The sequence below is a fragment of the Rhinopithecus roxellana genome, chromosome 3 (genome assembly GCF_007565055.1).
Source record: "Rhinopithecus roxellana isolate Shanxi Qingling chromosome 3, ASM756505v1, whole genome shotgun sequence".
Taxonomy (NCBI): Eukaryota; Metazoa; Chordata; class Mammalia; order Primates; family Cercopithecidae; genus Rhinopithecus; species Rhinopithecus roxellana.
In genome coordinates, this window is record NC_044551.1 from 165,201,377 (window position 1) to 165,219,987 (window position 18,611).

Below are 18,611 nucleotides of genomic sequence, written 5' to 3' on the forward strand. Positions count from 1 at the left end.
ATATTCCAGACATATACAAAGGTACAGAGATGGTCCATGCCAACACACTTGTCATGGCAGCCTAATAATGTGTTTCTCCCGGATGAAGTTGCCTCCCTATATGTGCTCCCCAAAATCGCTGTCTTGAACATGGCAATTGGTTATTTCTCTGTGTGTTAACATTTTTGCTCCATCCACATGCGTCCCTGAATAGCATGTATCGTCACTCTGCATGCGTCTGAACACACACACGCTGCCCTTCTACGTGTCCCGCATCTTCCTGAGCTCACTCAGCATGACGTCTGGATGGCTCGTTTGGGCTACTACACGTCGCTCTGGTTCATTCCTGTTTACTGCTTCGTCATTCGTCACGTGTGATCACAGAACTTCTGCACAAAGATGGACATTTCTATTGTTCCCAATTTTGTTTTCCATTATAAACCATGGGGTTACAAACATTCTTGCATGGATCACAAGTCAGTCTTCTGGGAGTGGAATTCCTAGATCACAGGGCACGTATGCATCTTCAGCGTCACTGACTACTCCCGCATTGCTCTGCAGAGCAGCTACACTGAGCCCTGCTCACCCCTCCTAGCACAGCTGGATTTCCAGCTGCCAGGCCCAGCACAGCGGGAGACTATCCCTTTCACGACCAGGATCTCAGATGCTCAGAGCTGGCCACTGCCTGTGAATCCAGCACCAGGGTTCAGATTCAGGGCAACAACCACCCTTGCCCGCCATTCCTGAGCACACAGCTCTCCGTCTGTTCTCCAGCTCGACCCTGACCTCTCAGGGGCTGGGGACTAGGAGCCCGGTGGGTGTTAAACCAAGCTGTGGGGAAAGGACATCATGCTACAAGTGACAGGGGCCTCCCCTCCGAGGGCTGTTTTGGAGAACCATCACCAAGCAAAGTTACACATCCGAGCGCTCCCAAGCTCCCAACTCACGCCTAATCACAGAAAGAAACAGTTGGCGGAGCCATCACCTTCCTCGTTCCACGCTTCCATGGCCATGCCCAGGTTCTGGGCCTGAATCTGACTGTGGCACTATTCACAATAGCAAAGATGAGAAATCAACCTACCTATCCATCTAACGATGATGGAATACAGAGACCATAGTGTCCATTCACAACGGAACACTCTTCAGCCAGACCCAGATACTGAAATCACGCATCGGGAGCCACATGGTTGAACCTGGAGGAAATGATAGTAAATGAAATGAGCTACACTGAGAAAGACAAACACTGCATCACTTCACTCATGAGGCATCTAAAAATCTTGATCTCATAGACCTAGAAAGCACCCTAGTGCTTACCAGGGTTTGAGGGGAAGGTGGGGCCTGGGCGGGGAAATGGGTACAAAGTTCCACACTTTATGAGAAGAATAAAACCCGCAGTTCTATTCCACAGCAGGGTGACCAGGGATATTATCAGAGGGTAATTTTCAGGACAGCTAACAAGGAGGATTCTGAATGTCCTCCCCCAAAGAAACAACTCTATGAGGCAAAAGAAAGGCTAAGTATCCTGATTCTGTCATGACACAATGCATACAGGGACCAAAACGTCCCACTCTACTCTCTAGTTGTGCACCTTTACTATGGGGCAAGTTCGTATTTAAAGAAATGTAAAGACACAATGCGAAAATTCTCATGCAACCATGAAATGCCCTGAAGTTCCAAAGCCAGCCTGAGAAATCCAAACTATGTCAGATGCAGCACATTCCCCACTTTCAAATTTCATCCCAAAGCTACAAGACCCACTTCCACCTAGACAGAGCAGAGAACCCAGAAGTAACCCTGCACAACAGCAATTATCTGGCTTTCAACCAACTCCACAAAAATAAGCAATGGACAAAGGACTCGCTATGCAGTGAATGGTGCCAGGATGCGTGGCTAGCAGAAGAGTTAACACTGGAGCCCCACCTCTCACCACATGGAAAACCTAACTCAAGGTGAATGCAAGATTTCAGTAGAAGACCTCAAACTATGAAAGTCCTACAAGAAAACCTTGGAAATACCTTTCTCATGACAGGCCAAATTTGGTAAACCATTTATATGGCTTACTCCCCAAAAGCAATGGCAAGAAAAACCAAAATGAACTAGTCGGGCCTAAGAAACGAAACATCTGCCACAAAGCAAAATAAATCACCATCACGGTGAATACACAGGCTACAGGATCGAGAAAATGTTCCCAAACTATTTCTGACCAAGGTCTTATAGCCAGAATCTACCAAGACCTTAAATCAAAAAGCAGAAAAGCAAATAATCCAATTTAAAAAATGGGCAAAAATCATATATGCACACTTGTCAAGGCAGGACAGACAAGCGACCAACAGGCATGAAAAAATGCTCAACAGCACCAATCATCAGAGAAACAGAACTTGCAAGCACAGGGAGATGCCGTCTGACGCCACTCAGCATGGCCCTTCGTCCAAAGTCAAAACATAACATGCTGGTGAGGTAGCAGAGGACAGGGAAGGCTGCTACACTCTCAGTGTGAATGTAAACTAGCTCTCACAATGTGGGTTTGGAGATTACTCAAGGGTACTTACAAAGGAACTACCCTCTGACCCAGCAATCCCACCATGGGTATCTACTCAAAGGAAAACAAACGCTTCCATCAAAAAAACACACGCACTCCTGTGTTCTCAGAGTGCTATTCACAAGAACAAAACGGTGAGATGGACCTATGTGCAAATCAACAGTGGATTTTTTTTTAAGTTTGGTACACAGACACTGCAAAACTCTACGCGGATTAAAAAAAAAAATTCATGCCCTCAGCAGCAACAAGGATGGACCTGGAGGCCATTATGCTAAGCAAGCTAAAACAATGACAGAACACCAAATACATCATGTTCTCACTTACAGGTGGAAGCTAAACACTGAACACGCCCAAACATAAAGATGAAAAAAACCAAAAAAACAAAACAAAAAAAAACAAGACACTGGGCCAACCAGGCGGAAAAAGGAGGAAGACAGGGAGACTTGGTGGAAGAACCACTCGACTGCTACTGCGCTCACTGCCGGGGTGACAGGGTTCATCGGGAACCCAAGCTTCAGCACTTCAGCTCCCTGTTATACACTCACGTGCCCGACCTGCAAACTGCACCCTTTACTCACAATACAAGTAGAGGTCACTTCAGAAATCAAGGTTAAAAGTGGAAAATAAATTCTTAAAAAAGGAAAAGAGGAAATCTGTAGTGATCCAAACAATTCATTACTGGCATAAACAAAGAAAGACACTGAATGGACAAAATTGGGGAGCCAAATAATCAACCTAAACTTTCACACAGTGAAAACATAGTCTGCAAAAGCTCACCAAGCCGTAACTGTTGAAAAAACCGGGTGTTCATGTGCAAAAGACTGAAACAGTTCCCTTATGTTGCAAAATACATAAAAATCAACGCAAAACCCATTGAACACCCAAGTTCAATCCTGAAACCAAAAAAACTCCCAAGGGGAAAACACAGGATTAGCGTTTATTTGTGGGAAAACACAAATCTGTGTACCCACAGACAATACAATGGCTTCACCATCCTCCTTTCCTCCCCCTGAGCGGGACGCAGAAATCACTGCTAACAAAAGCAAATATCAGCGTTTGAGACTTTAGACCTCTCTACATGGGAGGGAAAACAATGAACCCCAAGAGAAGGCATCCTATATTGGAGAAAAAGATGATTGGGGGAAAATTATGGAAAATCATAAATTTGAAAGGGGTTGTCATCTAACCTATTTAGGAAACTAAAGGTACTGGCTGGGCGCGGTGGCTCACGCCTGTAATCCCAGCACTTTGGGAGGCCGAGACGGGCGGATCACAAGGTCAGGAGATCGAGACCATCCTGGCCAACATGTGAAACCCCGTCTCTACTAAAAATACAAAAAAAAAATTAGCCGGGCGTGGTGGCAGGCGCCTGTAGTCCCAGCTACTCAGGAGGCTGAGGCAGGAGAATGGCGTGAACCCGGGAGGCGGAGCTTGCAGTGAGCCGAGATCGTGCCACTGCACTCCAGCCTGGGCAACTGAGCGAGACTCTGTCTCAAAAAAAAAAAAAAAAAAAAGAAAGAAACTAAAGGTACTAAGTGGGGGGAAAGGATAAAAACAAATACACAAGCTACAAATGTGCAAAGGACCTGCAGTAGCCACTTCCACAAAGAAAACATGAAACTGACTCTCAGCTAAAAGAAGAGTGGCACCACATCACTCTCATGCCAAACACACACTAAGATACTGTCAAACTCCACTGAGAATGAGCAGTACTCAAAGGAGCAATAGAAGTTTTGGAAGGCAGGGGCCTATGTAGATTCATGCAAAGGGAAACTCTTATACGCTATTGTTGGCATTGAAAATTAGTGTATATACTGTGAAAAAAAGTCAGAGCTTCCTCAAAAAATTAAAATTACCATTACCAGTTCATCCGGTCATTCCCACACTTGGTGTACATTTACAGCAAAGGAAACCTGTCCTTTAAGGAGTTACCTGCCTTCCTGTGTTTAATGAAGCACGATTCATGATACCCAAGACAGGGAATCAATCTACCTGACCATCCCAACGAAGGGATATGGAAACTGTGGTATGTCCACACAACACAGCTCTCCTCAGTCATGCGCAAATCACGTCCTTTCCATTTGGAACAACATGGATGAACCTGGAAAATACTATGCTAAGTAAAATAAGCCAGGCATAGAAAGACAACCACAGCATCATCTCACTTATATGGAATCCAAAAAACTTTACCTTCAAGAAGTAGAAGCACAGGAGTGGTTTGCTGTGGAAGATTCATTTTGGAAACATAGTTGCAGTTAGATGACAGAAATGCATTCTGGTGTTGTATTTTTCAAAACAGCTAGAAGGGAACAATTTGTTCTCCCAAGAGAGAAATAATACCTGATCTTCGGAAACAGATATGCTAAGTATCCTGGTTTGATCATTACTCAAAATATACACATATCAATAAACCGCAGAGACACAAAATGTTTGAGACCAGCCTGACCAACATGGAGAAACCCCCGTCTCTACTAAAAATACAAAATTAGCCCAGCATGGTGGCACCTGCCTGTAATTCCAGCTACTAGGGAGGCTGAATCAGGAGAATTGCTTGAACCTGGGAAGCGGAGATTGTGGTGAGCTGCGATTGCGCCATTGTACTCCAGCCTGGGCAACAAGAGTGAAAACCCCGTCTCAAATAACAAAGAAAAGAAAATGAAAAAAGGAACACACAGGGGTAAAATTTCATTGAGAATGGAAACTACATGTGAATGATTTTTTTTTTTTACTTGGGCAATAAAATCACAAGCAACAAAAGCAAAAATAGACACTCAAGGCTACAGCAGACTGAAAAGCTGCTGCACCGCAAAGGAAATGGCAAACTCAATGAGAAAGGTTGAAAGAGGATTTGGGGGACTCACATATCTGCTGGGGGCTTGTTACGGAAAATATAGAACATATACACAGTACTCAGTAGCAACAACGAGAAAAAAGAACAAATGATCCACTGAAACTTCGGCAGCGACCCTGAAATATATTTCTACAAAGACAACATTAAACTGCAGTGAAGCTCCCTACCCCGTTGGGTGGCCACGACAGGATGTACAGGAGGGGACACTTGTTGCCGGGGGATGGAGAAAAGCAGCCCATGTCCTGACAGCTGGAACGCACATGGAAGCCTGGAGACAGCTAGGATCTCTTTTCCTCCTCCTGAGGCTTGGACACCTGCAGCCAAACCTGGGCCTGGGCCTGGCCCCGACCCCAACCTGGGCTGGGTTTCCCCTTATTCCAGCAGCTGCAGCTTCCCTCTCTATGTACATGGGGGTGTTTCCCTGAAAAAAAATCCTGAACCCCTAAAAATATCACAGCCTGCTACGTTGCCACCCTCAAAAGCCCTTGTTGGGGAAATGAAAACCACGAAAAATAAAGACGAAAATACTACCAGAGAAAGCGCAAAACGCCTGAGAACCTGACAAGAAGAAACAGAACACAGAAGAAAATGAAACCTTCTATCCTGACCTTGAAGGAAAAATGCTGGAGCAGTCGCGCTGTGGAGAAACCCGCACGGAAGGAAGCTCCCTCCTCAGCAGTCAGCACCGGGACGCGAGCCGTTTCTTCCCCAGGACAGGGGCCCAAGTCATCTGGAAGCTGCCAGTGGCACCCAGTGGGGTCCTGAGGGAACCAGAGCTCTCTTCTTCTCCTCACTGTGCATGCCATGCCAGGCCACACTCGCTCCGCTGCCTCCATGGGGAGGGCGGGGGGGGGGGGGGGGGGGGGGAGGGGAACACACATGCGCACCACGTGCGGGCAGAAGGTTGGGCCCCGTCCGCTGCTCACACTGCACATGGCAGGCTGATTCCACCTCCCAGGATGCATCAGGCCAGGCCATGGCCTCGAGGCTCTGGAACTGCTGCACCTGCTCAGCCTGGGCTGCCACAGCTGCCTCCTGCTTTTCTGCAACCGCCAATGCTTCCAGTCTTCTTGGAACTCCAGTGCTGACAATTTGGGGACATAGCAAGGGGATGGTGGAGGAGAAGATTTCTCACAAAGTTGAAACTTCAACTACCAATTCATCTAGCCTTTTTTTCTTATAAATTTGTTCAGTTCCTTACAGATGATGGGTATTAGACCTTTGTGGGATGCACCGTTTGCAAAAATATTCTCCTATTCTATAGGTTGCCTCTTTGCTAATAGTTTCTTTTGCTGTGCAGAAGCTCTTTAGTTTAATTAGATCCCATTTGTCAAATTTGGCTTCTGTTGCAATTGCTTTTGGTGTCTTTGTCATGAAATCTTAGCCCATGCCTATGTCCTGAATGGTATTGCCTATGCTGTTGTCAAGGGTTTTTATAGTTTTGGGTTTTACATTGAAGTCTGGATAAAGACTATGTGGTAATATACACTATGGAATACTATGCAGCCGTAAAAAACAATGGGATCATGTCCTTTACAGGGACATGGATGGAGCTGGAGACCCTCATCCTCAGCCAACTAACACAGGAAGAAACAAATATGGGATATTCCCACTTATAAATGAGAGCGAAATGATGAGAACACATGAACACACAGAGGAGAAAAACACACCCTGGGGGTGAAGAGAGGGTGGAGGGTGGGAGGAGGGAGAGGATTGGGAAGAACTAATGGGTACTAGACTAGACAGATCACATGGGTTGGAATCAGCTTTACCACTTACTCTCAAGAAGCACTCAGCGTCTTTAAGCCTCAGTGTTCTTATCTTCAAAATGGGAATTATAATGATACCTTTCTATGGCAGACACTGCTGGTCTGCCCTAGTTACCACTCTCACTTCCAAAGTGATAGAACCCCATTTTTGGACTAGGCATATGGCTCCCTAGGATGGAGACTGCATTTCTCAGCCCCTCTGTTAGTTAGAGATGGCCCTGTCTCTACCTTCCAGCTGATGATTTGCAAGCAAAACATCATTTAGCAGCTTCTAAGAGCCTTCTTTAAGAGGCATATTGATCATGTTTTTTTCTTCTTGACTTTCTCTTCCTCCATTCTCTTTGGAAGCTGATGCTATAATCTTGGACCACTAAAATCAAGGCTCAGAATACAACAGCTACAAAATAAAATATAGTCCCTGAAGTGGAGGCTGCAAGTCACAGAACCTTAGCTTGTGACACAGGATTAGCTGAAGCGGTCAGGTAGTAGGTGGGAATATGCAGATATTGCAGACTAATGAAAAAGAACAAGATCATGTCTGTTGCAGGGACACGGATGGAGCTGGAGACCATTATCCTTAGCAAACTAATGCAGAACAGAAAACCGAATACCACAGTCTCACTCGTAAGTGGGAGCTAAAGAAGAAGAACACATGGACACATAGGAAAAAACACACATCTCCCTGCTGGAGATATTTCCCACCTTCTTTGTATTATTTACTGTGCTCCTCACATTTTAGTTATTTTATATTTGATTTGATTTCATTTTTTGAGGGTCTCACTCTGTTGCCCAGGCTGGAGTACAGTGATGTGATCACAGCTCACTGCAGCCACAAGCTCCTAAGCTCGAGTGATCTATCTGCCTCAGCCTCCTGAGTAGCTGAAAATACAGGCATGCACCACCACACACACAGGGCATATATCTACACACACACATATGTGTATATACATACCTATCTATCTATATATTTTTGGTAGAGATGGGTCTCACTATGTTGCTCAGGCAGGCCTTGAACTCGTGGGCTCAAGCGATCCTCCCGCCTCACTCCCCAGTGTGTTGGGAGGCACCGTGCCCAGCCTGTTAGGGTTTTTTTCATGAGGGAATGTTGCACTTTATCAAAAGTTTTTTCTGCATCTATATAGATGATCATATGGTTTTGGCTTTTAATCTGTTCACGTAGTGAATCACATTTGTTACTGCAAATGCTGAACCAACCTTGCATCCCCAGAATAAAGCCTACTTGATCATGGTGAATTAATATTTTCACATGCTGCTGGATTCAGCTTGCTAGCATTCTGTTGAAGATTTTTGCTTCTGTTCCTCACAAATACTGGCCTGAGATTTTCTTTCATTGTCATGTCTCTGTCAGATTTTAGTATTAGGCTGATGCTGGTTTCAGAGAATGAATTATGAAGGACCCTCTCTTCTTTTGATTTTTTAAAATAGTTTCAGTAGGGGCCGGGTGCGGTGGCTCACACCTGTAATCCCAGCACTTTGGGAGGCCAAGGCAGGCAGATCACGAAGTCAGGAGATTGAGACCATCCTGGCTAACACGGTGAAACTCTGTTTCTACTAAAAATACAAAAAAAAAAAAAAAAAAAAAAAAAAAATTAACCCAGCGTGATGGCGGGTGCCTGTAGTCCCAGCTACTCCAGAGGCTGAGGCAGGAGAATGGCGTGAACCTAGGAGGCAGAACTTGCAGTGAACTGAGATCACGCCACTGCATTCCAACCTGGGCAACAGAGCAAGACTTCGTCTCAAAAAAAAAAAAAAAAAAAAATAGTTTCAACAGGATTGTTGCCAATTTGTCTTTATGCATCCGGTAGAATTTGGCTGTGAATCCATCTGGTGCAGGGCCTCTTTTTGAGTAGGTTTGATATTACTGATTCACTCTGAGCTCAATATTGTTCTGTTCAAGGTTTCAAGCTTTTCCTGATTCAATTGTGGGAGACTGTGTGTTTCCAGAATGTATCCATTTCCTCTAGATTTTCTAACTTGTGCACAAGTGCATAGCATTGTTTATTAGTATTCTCTGAGGGTTCTTTGTATTTCTGTGGGATCAGCTGTAATGCCATCTTTGTCATTTCCAATTATATTTATTTGAATCCTCTCTTTTTTTTCCTTTATCTAGCTGTCTATGAATCTTAACTATTTCACAGAAGCTACTCTTAATTTTATTAATCTTTTGTATAGATTTTTGCTTCTCAATTTCATTAAGTTCTTCTCCAATTTATTTGCTTCTGCAAGCTTTGAGTTTCATTGGTTTTCTAGTTCCTTTATGTAGCAAAGTAATTGTTAACTTGAGATCTTTCTGACTTTTTGATGAATGTGTTCAGCGACTTACACTTTCTTGACACTGTTTTAGCTGGATCCCAGAAATCTTTGGTAAGCTATGTCCCTATTTTCATAAATTTAAAAGATTTTTTAAATTTCTGCCATCTTTTTTTTTTTTTGAGATGGAGTCTTGCTCTTGTCTCCCAGGCTGTAGTACAATGGCACAATCTCAGCTCACTGCAACCTCCACCTCCTGGGTTCAAGTGATTCTCCTGCCTCAGCCTCCCAAGTAGCCTGGATTACAGGCACCTGCCAGCATGCCTGGCTAATTTTTTGTATTTTTAGTAGAGACGGAATTTCGCCATGTTGGCCAGGCTGGTTCTCAAACTCCTGACCTCATGATCCACCCACCTCGGCCTCCCAAAGTGTTGGGATTACAGGTGTGAGCCACTGGGCCCTTCCAGGTTTTTTTTAAATTTATTGAGACTTGCTTCATGACTGAGCATGTGATTGATCTTAGCGAGTCTTACCTGTGCAGATGAGAAAAATGTATATTCTGTGGTTGTTGAGTTGAGTGTTCTGTAGAAAACTATTAGGTTTAACTGGTCAAATGTTGAGTTTAAGTCCAGTTTCCTTGTTCATTTTCTGTGTTAATGATCTGTCTACTGCTGTCAGTGGGGAATTGAGGTCTCCTACTATCACTGTGTGGTTGTCTAAGACACGTTGTAGGCCAAGAAGAACTTGTGTTACGAATCAGTTGTTCCAACATCGGGTGAATATATATTTAAGATAGTTAGGTCTTGTTGGATTGTACCCTTTATCATTATGTAATGGCCTTTATTGTCCTACTTTTTATTGCTTTAAAGGTTTTTAAATCTAAGAATAGCAATACCTGGGCTGGACGTGGTGGCTCAGGCTTGTAATCCCAGCACTTTGGAAGGCTGAAGCAAGTGGATTGTTTGAGCACAGGAGTTGGAGATCAGCCTGGGCAACATGGCAAAACCCCATCTCTACCACAAAATACAAAAATTAGCCAGGTGTGGTGGTGCATGCCTGTAGTCCCAGCTACTCAGGAGGCTGAGGTGGGAGGATCACTTGGGAGGTTGAGTGCAGCGAGCCATAATCACAGCACTGCACTCCAGCCTCAGTGACAGAGCCCATCCCCACCCCCCGAAAAAAAAAAAAAAGAACCGTGACTCTTGCATGGTAGATACTCCTCCATCCCTTTCCTTTGAGCCCATGGATGCTGCTGCTGTGAGATGAGTCTCCCTTTCCTTTGAGCCCGTGGACGTTGTTGCTATGAGATGAGTCTCCCTTTCCTTTGAGCCCGTGGATGCTGCTGCTGTGAGATGAGTCTCCCGTGGACATTGCTGCTGTGAGATGAGTCTCCCTTTCCTTTGACCCCGTGGACGCTGCTGCTGTGAGGTGAGTCTCCCGTGGACATTGTTGCTGTGAGATGAGTCTCTTGAAGATCATGGGTCTCATCACTGGATCAGAGATTTCAGGGTCAGCCTCACACCGTAAGAACTTTAGAAGAAAACCTAGGAAATACCATTCAGGACATCAGCCTCGGGAAAGAACCTGTGACTAGGTCCTCAAAAGCAACTGCAACACCAACAAAAGTTGCCAAGTGGGACCTAATTAAATGAAAAGAGCTTCTTCATAGCAAAAGGCACTATTAACAGAGTAAACATACAACCTATGAAATGAGAGAAAACATTCTCAAACTATGCATCTGACAAAGGTCTAATATCTACCAACTATAAGGAACTCAAATCAATGCGCAAAACATAAATAACCCTATTAAAAAGTGGACAAAAGATATAAATGGACACTTCTCAAAAGAAGATACACAAGCAGACACACATGAAAAAATGCTCAGCATCACTAATCATCAAAGACAAACCAAAACCACAGTGAGATACCACCTTACTCTTGCAAGAATGGCCGTAATGAAAAAATCAAAAAACAGTAGATGTTAGCAAGAATGTGGTGAAAAGGGAACACTTTTACTCTTCTAGTGGGGAATGTAAATGAGTATAACCACTATGGAAAACAGTGTGGAGATTGCTTAAAGAAATGTAAGTAGAACTATCATTCAATCCAGCAACCCCACTACTGGGTATCTACACAAAGGAACAGAAGTATCATGTGAACAAGGCCCATGCACATGCATGTTTGCACAATTCGCAATTGCAAAGATGTGGAACCAACTTAAGTGCCCGTCGACCAACAAGTAGACAAAGAAAATGTGGTATACATACACCATGGAATACCACTCAGCCACAAAAACAAAATAATACCTTTCACAGTGACTTGGAGGGAGCTGGAGGCCATTATTCTGCGTGAAGTAATTTGGGAATGAAAAACCAAGTATCTTACTTAAAAGTGAGAGCTAAGCTACACGGATAAACAGTCCTAAGAATGATATAATTGACGTTGAGGACTTGGAGAGGAAAGGATGGGAGGGGGATAAGCGATAAAAAACTGAATATTAGATACAGTGTACACTGCTCAGGTGATGGACCCACTAGAATCTCAGAACACATCCGTGAAACCGAAAACCACCTGTACCCAAAAACTATTGAAATAAAAATAAAAATTAAAAAGTAGTTACTCCTGGGGATCTGTTTAAAGTGCACTCTGTTAATATTCCATGACCTGAGTCTTCTAAATTTCGATGCAAAACCCGGCAAATACTCAGAAACAGATTTAAAATCTCAAACCACGGCCAAAATTACAACTTGATTTCTGCAGACAGAGTTGAGAGGAATTTCCACAAATCTAAGTTCTTAGGTGTCACACATGGTGGCTCATGCCTATAATCCCAACCCTGGGAGGCTGAGGGCCAGAGGACTGCTTGAGAACAAGATTTTGAAACTAGCTTCTGCCACACAGCAAGACCCTTTCTCTGATTTAAAAAAAAAAAAAAGACATGAACCCTTTTAGGAGTTTTCAAAGAGGGTTTTCTCACAGTTCATTTAGTGGCTTACATGAATATTTCTGTTATTGGAGACCATCCCATGAAGGACTGGCTTCCAGAATCCCTTCTCCTTCCCACTGAGCTGACCTACCTGTGGCTCTGGCTCTCAGGATCTTTGAAGGACACAAGGCTCAGCCTTCTCCATCCTCCATCTCTTATCACAGACTGTCCAGCAGAGGCCAGGGAGTCCTCTCGGGTTCCTACCCAGATGCTACTCAGACTCTAGCAAGCAACAGGGCCCCAAGATCCCAGCCAAGTCTCTGGATCCAAAGATGCCTCAACCAATGCAGGGATTCTACACATTTCTAGACTGCAGCCTGAGGACAAGGTTGACTATTATTGTTGCAAAAGGCACAGCAGCTCAAAAGTTTACAGGGTGCTCAAGACCCAGGGGGAAGTGAGACACTAACCTACTCTCTACTCTCCTGGCCTAGCGCAGTCACCCCTTGTGGTGACTCAAATCAAGTATAGCTCAGGGGGTGACTTCTCTTGTCTGATCCTCAATCACAGCTGATTGTCCTCAGACAAATAGATTTGACAATGCAGTATCACTTGCTTCAGTTTAACTTTTACATTAATTTTCTGCTCATTTCTTCTCATTGGGTTCATGTTTTTGCAGGCAGAAGTTTGTGGCTTGAAGATAAAAATCTTTATGGAATTCTTTACAGAATCTTTAAGGAAAATCAAACAAATGCTTGGCTGCTTTTTTATTAGGCAAATGAAACACTTCAATACTGATAAAATAGCTCTAATATTTAAGTAGCACATTTACAACTCTAAAGATGAAAACTTTTATCAATAACTCTGCCAGTCTGACAACCAAGCAAAAAGAATGCAACCCGTTTGTGGCTTCCTAGCCAACACAAACACACAGAGAGGCCCACTGACAGGACAGTCCTATCTAGGACAGCGGGAATGAAAAGAAGAAAAAGCATTGCAGCATTTCCAGTAGGCATTTTAACTGTCAAAATGTCACAGACAACAATATTGAAAATCACGTCACTGCAAACGATTCAAAGCTGAATGCCACTTTCACAATGGCAAGCAAGATGCGAAAAAATAGAAAAAAAAATCCCTTCTTTTGCTCTGAATGAAGTAGGAATGGTGACCCATCGTATTTGATTTTACAAAATTTATCTACATTACTATGGATTTCTAATATGCCTCCTTAGCTTTCTCTGCAAACATAACAAAGGAGAGAGTCATCCAGGATGACGGGGCGGCATAGAGTCCAGTGTAGGCCTGAGCACCATCTGGAACAACGACAAGCTCTTACCTGCTCAGGTCGTCATTCAAATGGTAAACCACACATTCCAATACTCACATTCAAACAGAGCAGGGCTGTACATATTCACATGTGGCTCCAGTTTCCTCATCCATAACAAAGAGGGCTGAAAAACCTTTCACTCTGAAAAACCTTTCTGGCTCTAATAGCTTTCGATTTTTAGAAATAAAGTTTAGAATGTCTATTTCATCTAGAAACAATGATAACAAAAAAAAAAAATACTATATTCTAGGGCATTTGAAAACTTTTTCTTTATAGGACCTAAATGTTAACAGTTAATCTTTAGAAAATAATATTTGAAATCCCCTATGACATGGCTATTAAAATGTCTAAATTTTGCATAAACTTTTGTTAACCTTGCTGGCATTTACTCTTATATCCATGTTAGGAATATTTACTTGGATTAACAGAAATGTGTTGAGTACCCCTAATCTACATTTCCACACAATGTGTCATTATAATCTTGTGAAATAGTCTGTATTTTCTTCTAAAAAAATCTTTTCAGTCAAATGTTTACTCCCTTTAGGAACTTGGGTTGAACTAAGCAATTCAGTCAAAACTACCAATTAACTAGCTGCAGGCAAATACTAGTGAAGTGTGTTTCTGATAATTCACCTCTTAATGATTGGTAAATGAGATGAAAAGCAAAATGGGGATTCCGAACAATAAAACATTCACCATTGTTCCTTCCACTTTGCCTACCCAACAAAGCAAGATTAATGTCTTATCATTTATCTGAGCCAATCACTTGTCATTAAACTTCATTAGATCAATGTTAATGCCTTAGTAAATCAGTTGCACTACTGGAGTGGCCTTGAGTAGTCGCACTTGTGTATATTTCTCTTTGGTATACACATTCTCATATAAAAGCTAGTATAATGCAAAACATCCCAGTTCTATGAGAGTAAGTTGATAATTCAAGGGCACAGTAAATTCCAAGAAATGGCAGCACACATACACATTGGCTTATTCCAATGTCTGCCATCAATGAAAAAAATGTGACCTGTCTGTGCTTGACACAAGGGATCTCTAGTCCTGGCTCAAACCATTGCATGAGAACAGGTTATTACATTTTCAGGAATTTCTGAGAGTTTATTCTTAAAGTCATTATTATTAAAATGCATTCTATGAACTTCCAACTAAATTATATTGAAACTATAATATTTAAGATTCCTCATATTCTAATTCTTTCAGTATATTTTATTGTCTATGTTCATGGTGCATCTACTCAATCTGTATGGTAGAATTATCCTATGATGGTGTGCCAGCACGCATCTCATCCCAACTCATCATTCAGCGACATCAGCTTGGTAGCTTGAATCTGGCCGTGATATTCCTACTTACAACACAGAAATGTGCAAATACTATAAGCCAAGTTCTGTGTTTTTCAGACAGTTGTTAAGCATTTACCAGCACACCACTGGATCTGGAGAACCCAGACACGTTCCCTGCTCTCTTGCAGTCACCAAAAATGCAAGATGCTATGGGACTAGTTAGCAAGCCTACGGGATCAGGAAAGAACTACCAGAGAATGTATTACTTAATAAGAGTACCAGAGAATGAATCGAGGTTGAACAGATGGGCAATGAGGACAAAGAAGAAGCTTTACCAAGCAAGGGGAAAACAGATTGCAGGATGAAGCCTCATCCCCAAAATTCAAAGGCCAGTGTGCTAGTCATGATGTAGAAAGAGGTAAGCTGAAAAGATGCAAGACAAATCTTATGTATTTTAAGAAAAGACACTCAGCCGGACGTGGTGGCTCACACCTGTAATCCCAGCACTTTGGGAGGCCCAGGTGGGTGGATCACGAGGTCAGGAGATTGAGACCATCCTGGCTAAGACAGTGAAACTCCGTCTCTATCGAAAATACAAAAAATTAGCTGGGCGTGGTGGCGGGCGCCTGTAGTCCAGCTACGGCAGACTGAAGCAGGAGAATGGCATGAACCTGGGAGGCAGAGCTTGCAGTGAGCCAAGACTGTACCACTGCACTCCAGCCTGGGCGACAGAGTGAGACTCTGTCTAAAAAAAAGGAAAAAAAAAAAAAAAGAAAAAAAGACAAGACACTCATATTCATAACTGTATTAAAAACACAGGAAGCTACTGAAGATTTTTAAGCATGGGGTTAGAAGGAAGAGAGATAAGAACTGTTAAACAATCACACTTGACTGGAGAAGGGTCCAAAAGATTGTCCAAAAAAAGACACAGAGAAAAGTGACCATCAAGCTTCCCTGGTAACATAGCTAAAAGCACAATCTTTCTGAGCATGCAGCCATATTGCATTTTTATTTAATGATCATTTAAATGCTCAACTCCACCAATATAAACATTATTAAACAGATACAAAAAATGGGTAATTTTAAAAAGTGAGATAAAATACAGTTATGTAAAGTTCTGATCTCTATTTCCACACTTTGATGGTTCTGCAGCCAACTTCACAGGCCGCTGCTGAAGCCAGCCTTGGAAGATGAAGCACAGGATGCACAGGCAATGGGACTTGGTGAGGACTGCATGGAGCTGGGGCCAGATGCCACTCTCAGGGAAGACCTAGTTCATGCTAAGAAACCTACACGAGGATAAACCTCTTCAAAACTTGACACCATGACCGTAACCCAACTCCCCCCAGTATGCCTACTGATGACATCACAAGGGTTGGCCAGTATTTCCTGGCACTCAATTTCACCAGGCACAAACAGAAAACGTTAAACAGGAAATGCTAATGTGTGTGAGTGTGTGTGCGCCTGTATGGGTGTGCACCTGTATGGGTGTGCATGTCCATGTGTGTGTGCACACACGAGTGTGCATGTGATTACATGTGTATGTATGCATGTGAATGTGTATCTTGAGTATGTTAGCATGTATCTGTGTGTGCACATAAGTGTACACTGTGCATTTGTGTGTGTGCATGTGTGTTTGCATTCACCAGTTTGGGTTCTGGTTTGTGACAGTGGGGTGAGGAGGAGCTGCTGGTGTCATACAAGGCTTGTGATAACAAAGAACATTTTTTCTTCCCAGCAAAAACAAATCCCAGCCTTCCAGCAGTGACTCACACCTTCTCAATCTCTCTCCACCGGCTCCTTGTTCCCCCATCTGCCCCTCTTTCTCTCTCCTTCAGAATGTTTTCTTTCTGCAGTGCTTTTTCTCATCTTTTTTTTTTGAGACGGAGTCTCGCTCTGTCGCCCAGGCTGGAGTGCAGTGGCCGGATCTCAGCTCACTGCAAGCTCCGCCTCCCGGGTTCACGCCATTCTCCTGCCTCAGCCTCCCGAGTAGCTGGGACTATGGGCGCCCGCCACCTCGCCCGGCTAGTTTTTTTTTGTTGTTGTTGTTGTATTTTTTAGTAGAGACGGGGTTTCAGCGTGTTAGCCAGGATGGTCTCGATCTCCTGACCTTGTGATCCACCCATCTCGGCCTCCCAAAGTGCTGGGATTACAGGCTTGAGCCACCGCGCCCGGCCGCTTTTTCTCATCTTAGCTTGCTCTTTCCTTTGTTCAGCCTTCTTATCATCTTGTCCATTCTTTCTGTTTCTCACTCATATTTCTGTCTCCTGTCATCACTCTCTTCTCCTTGGAATTTTTGCTAAAGGGCAGAGGAAGGCTGAGTGTTTAACACAGAAATTCTTTATTCCTCCTGCATGTCCTCATTACAGAGGCATCTACAATAATGTCCACTTGCACACAGCCCCCGACCCTCCGCGGTGGGCTGGTGTTGAGGATGGGGTATGTGGAGGCAGCAGAGGGACATTGGGAAGGTCCATGGATCCAGGATCACCTCAGAGGCTAAGTTCAAAACTTGGCACCATGGCTGTGACCAAACTCCCCCCAGTTTGCCTACTGACGACATCACAATGGTTGGGCAATATCTGGCCCTCAGTTTCACCAGGGGCAAACAGAAAATGTTAAACAGGAAATGTTAATGTGTGTATGTGAGTGTATGTATGCCTGTATGGATGTGCATGCACACACATGTGTGTGCATGCACACTCAAGTGTGTATGTGTTAATGTACTTATGTGTGTACACATGTGAATGTGTAGCTTGAGTATATAAGCATGTTAGAATCTATGTGTGCACAGGAGAGAACATGTGTGCACATGAAGGTAGTATGTGTGTATATGTGTGTGTGCATCTGTGTTTGGACTCACCAGTCTGGGTGCTGGTTTGTGAGAGTGGGGCAAGGAGGAGCTGCTGGTGTCACACAGGCTTGTGATAACAAAGAACATTATTTTCTTCCCAGTAAAAACAAATCCCAGCCTTCCGGAGGTGACTTGCACCCTCTCAATCTCTCTCTCTACCGGCTCCAAAGTAAGGGACTGATTATTTTAAAAATACAACACAGTGACAAGTAGTTTTTAACTCAGTCTTGGTTTGTTAAGGCCATTCATTGCTTAGGATAAAGGAAACAAGAAGAGGAGGATGAGAAACAAGCATAAAAACAAGAAATAAAAGCAGCAGCATAAAAAAATGAAGAGGAACACGATGATGATGATAAGATTAGACTGCAAAAAAGGAAAAAGAACTGGTGCAAGAATTAGAAGGCCTGTTATGCTACCTTTTTTCCCCTCCCCGATTCATGAAATTTAAAAAATCCAAGACTATCAGAACAAAAAACCAGCAAAAACATACACAAATAGTCACCCCCTAAATTTTGTTAAGAATGAGGCAACGCTGCCACTCACACCTGGCTCAGGCACCAGCAGGAGGAGGGCACCCTCCAGAGACTGGAGAAAAGGGAGGACTCCTCCTTGCTCTGGCTACTCCTCCACCTATCACCGAGGGCTGTGGTACAGAACTGGTAGCTTCTTACCCATGCCACGCCGGGCTAGGCCCCAAAGTGCTCCTACTCCCCCTTCCCGGGCCCCAGACTTGCTGCTGCTGCCATCATTAGCACCGACACCAACATAACCAGCGCTGCTGCTGCTGTCATCTTCCATCCACC

General features: G+C 43.6%; 1 protein-coding gene across 1 annotated transcript in view; it reads right to left on the reverse strand.

The window, feature by feature from the left end:
• The window catches only part of LOC104676237 (acetoacetyl-CoA synthetase-like), a 33,334-nt gene extending 14,728 nt beyond the window's left edge, over positions 1-18,606 (reverse strand). The window contains 4 exon segments of the mRNA XM_030926681.1: positions 965-1,025; positions 5,978-6,195; positions 6,296-6,412; positions 18,480-18,606. Coding sequence (XP_030782541.1) covers positions 965-1,025; positions 5,978-6,195; positions 6,296-6,412; positions 18,480-18,606 — 523 coding nt within the window.
• Between the last annotated feature and the right edge of the window lie 5 nt (positions 18,607-18,611).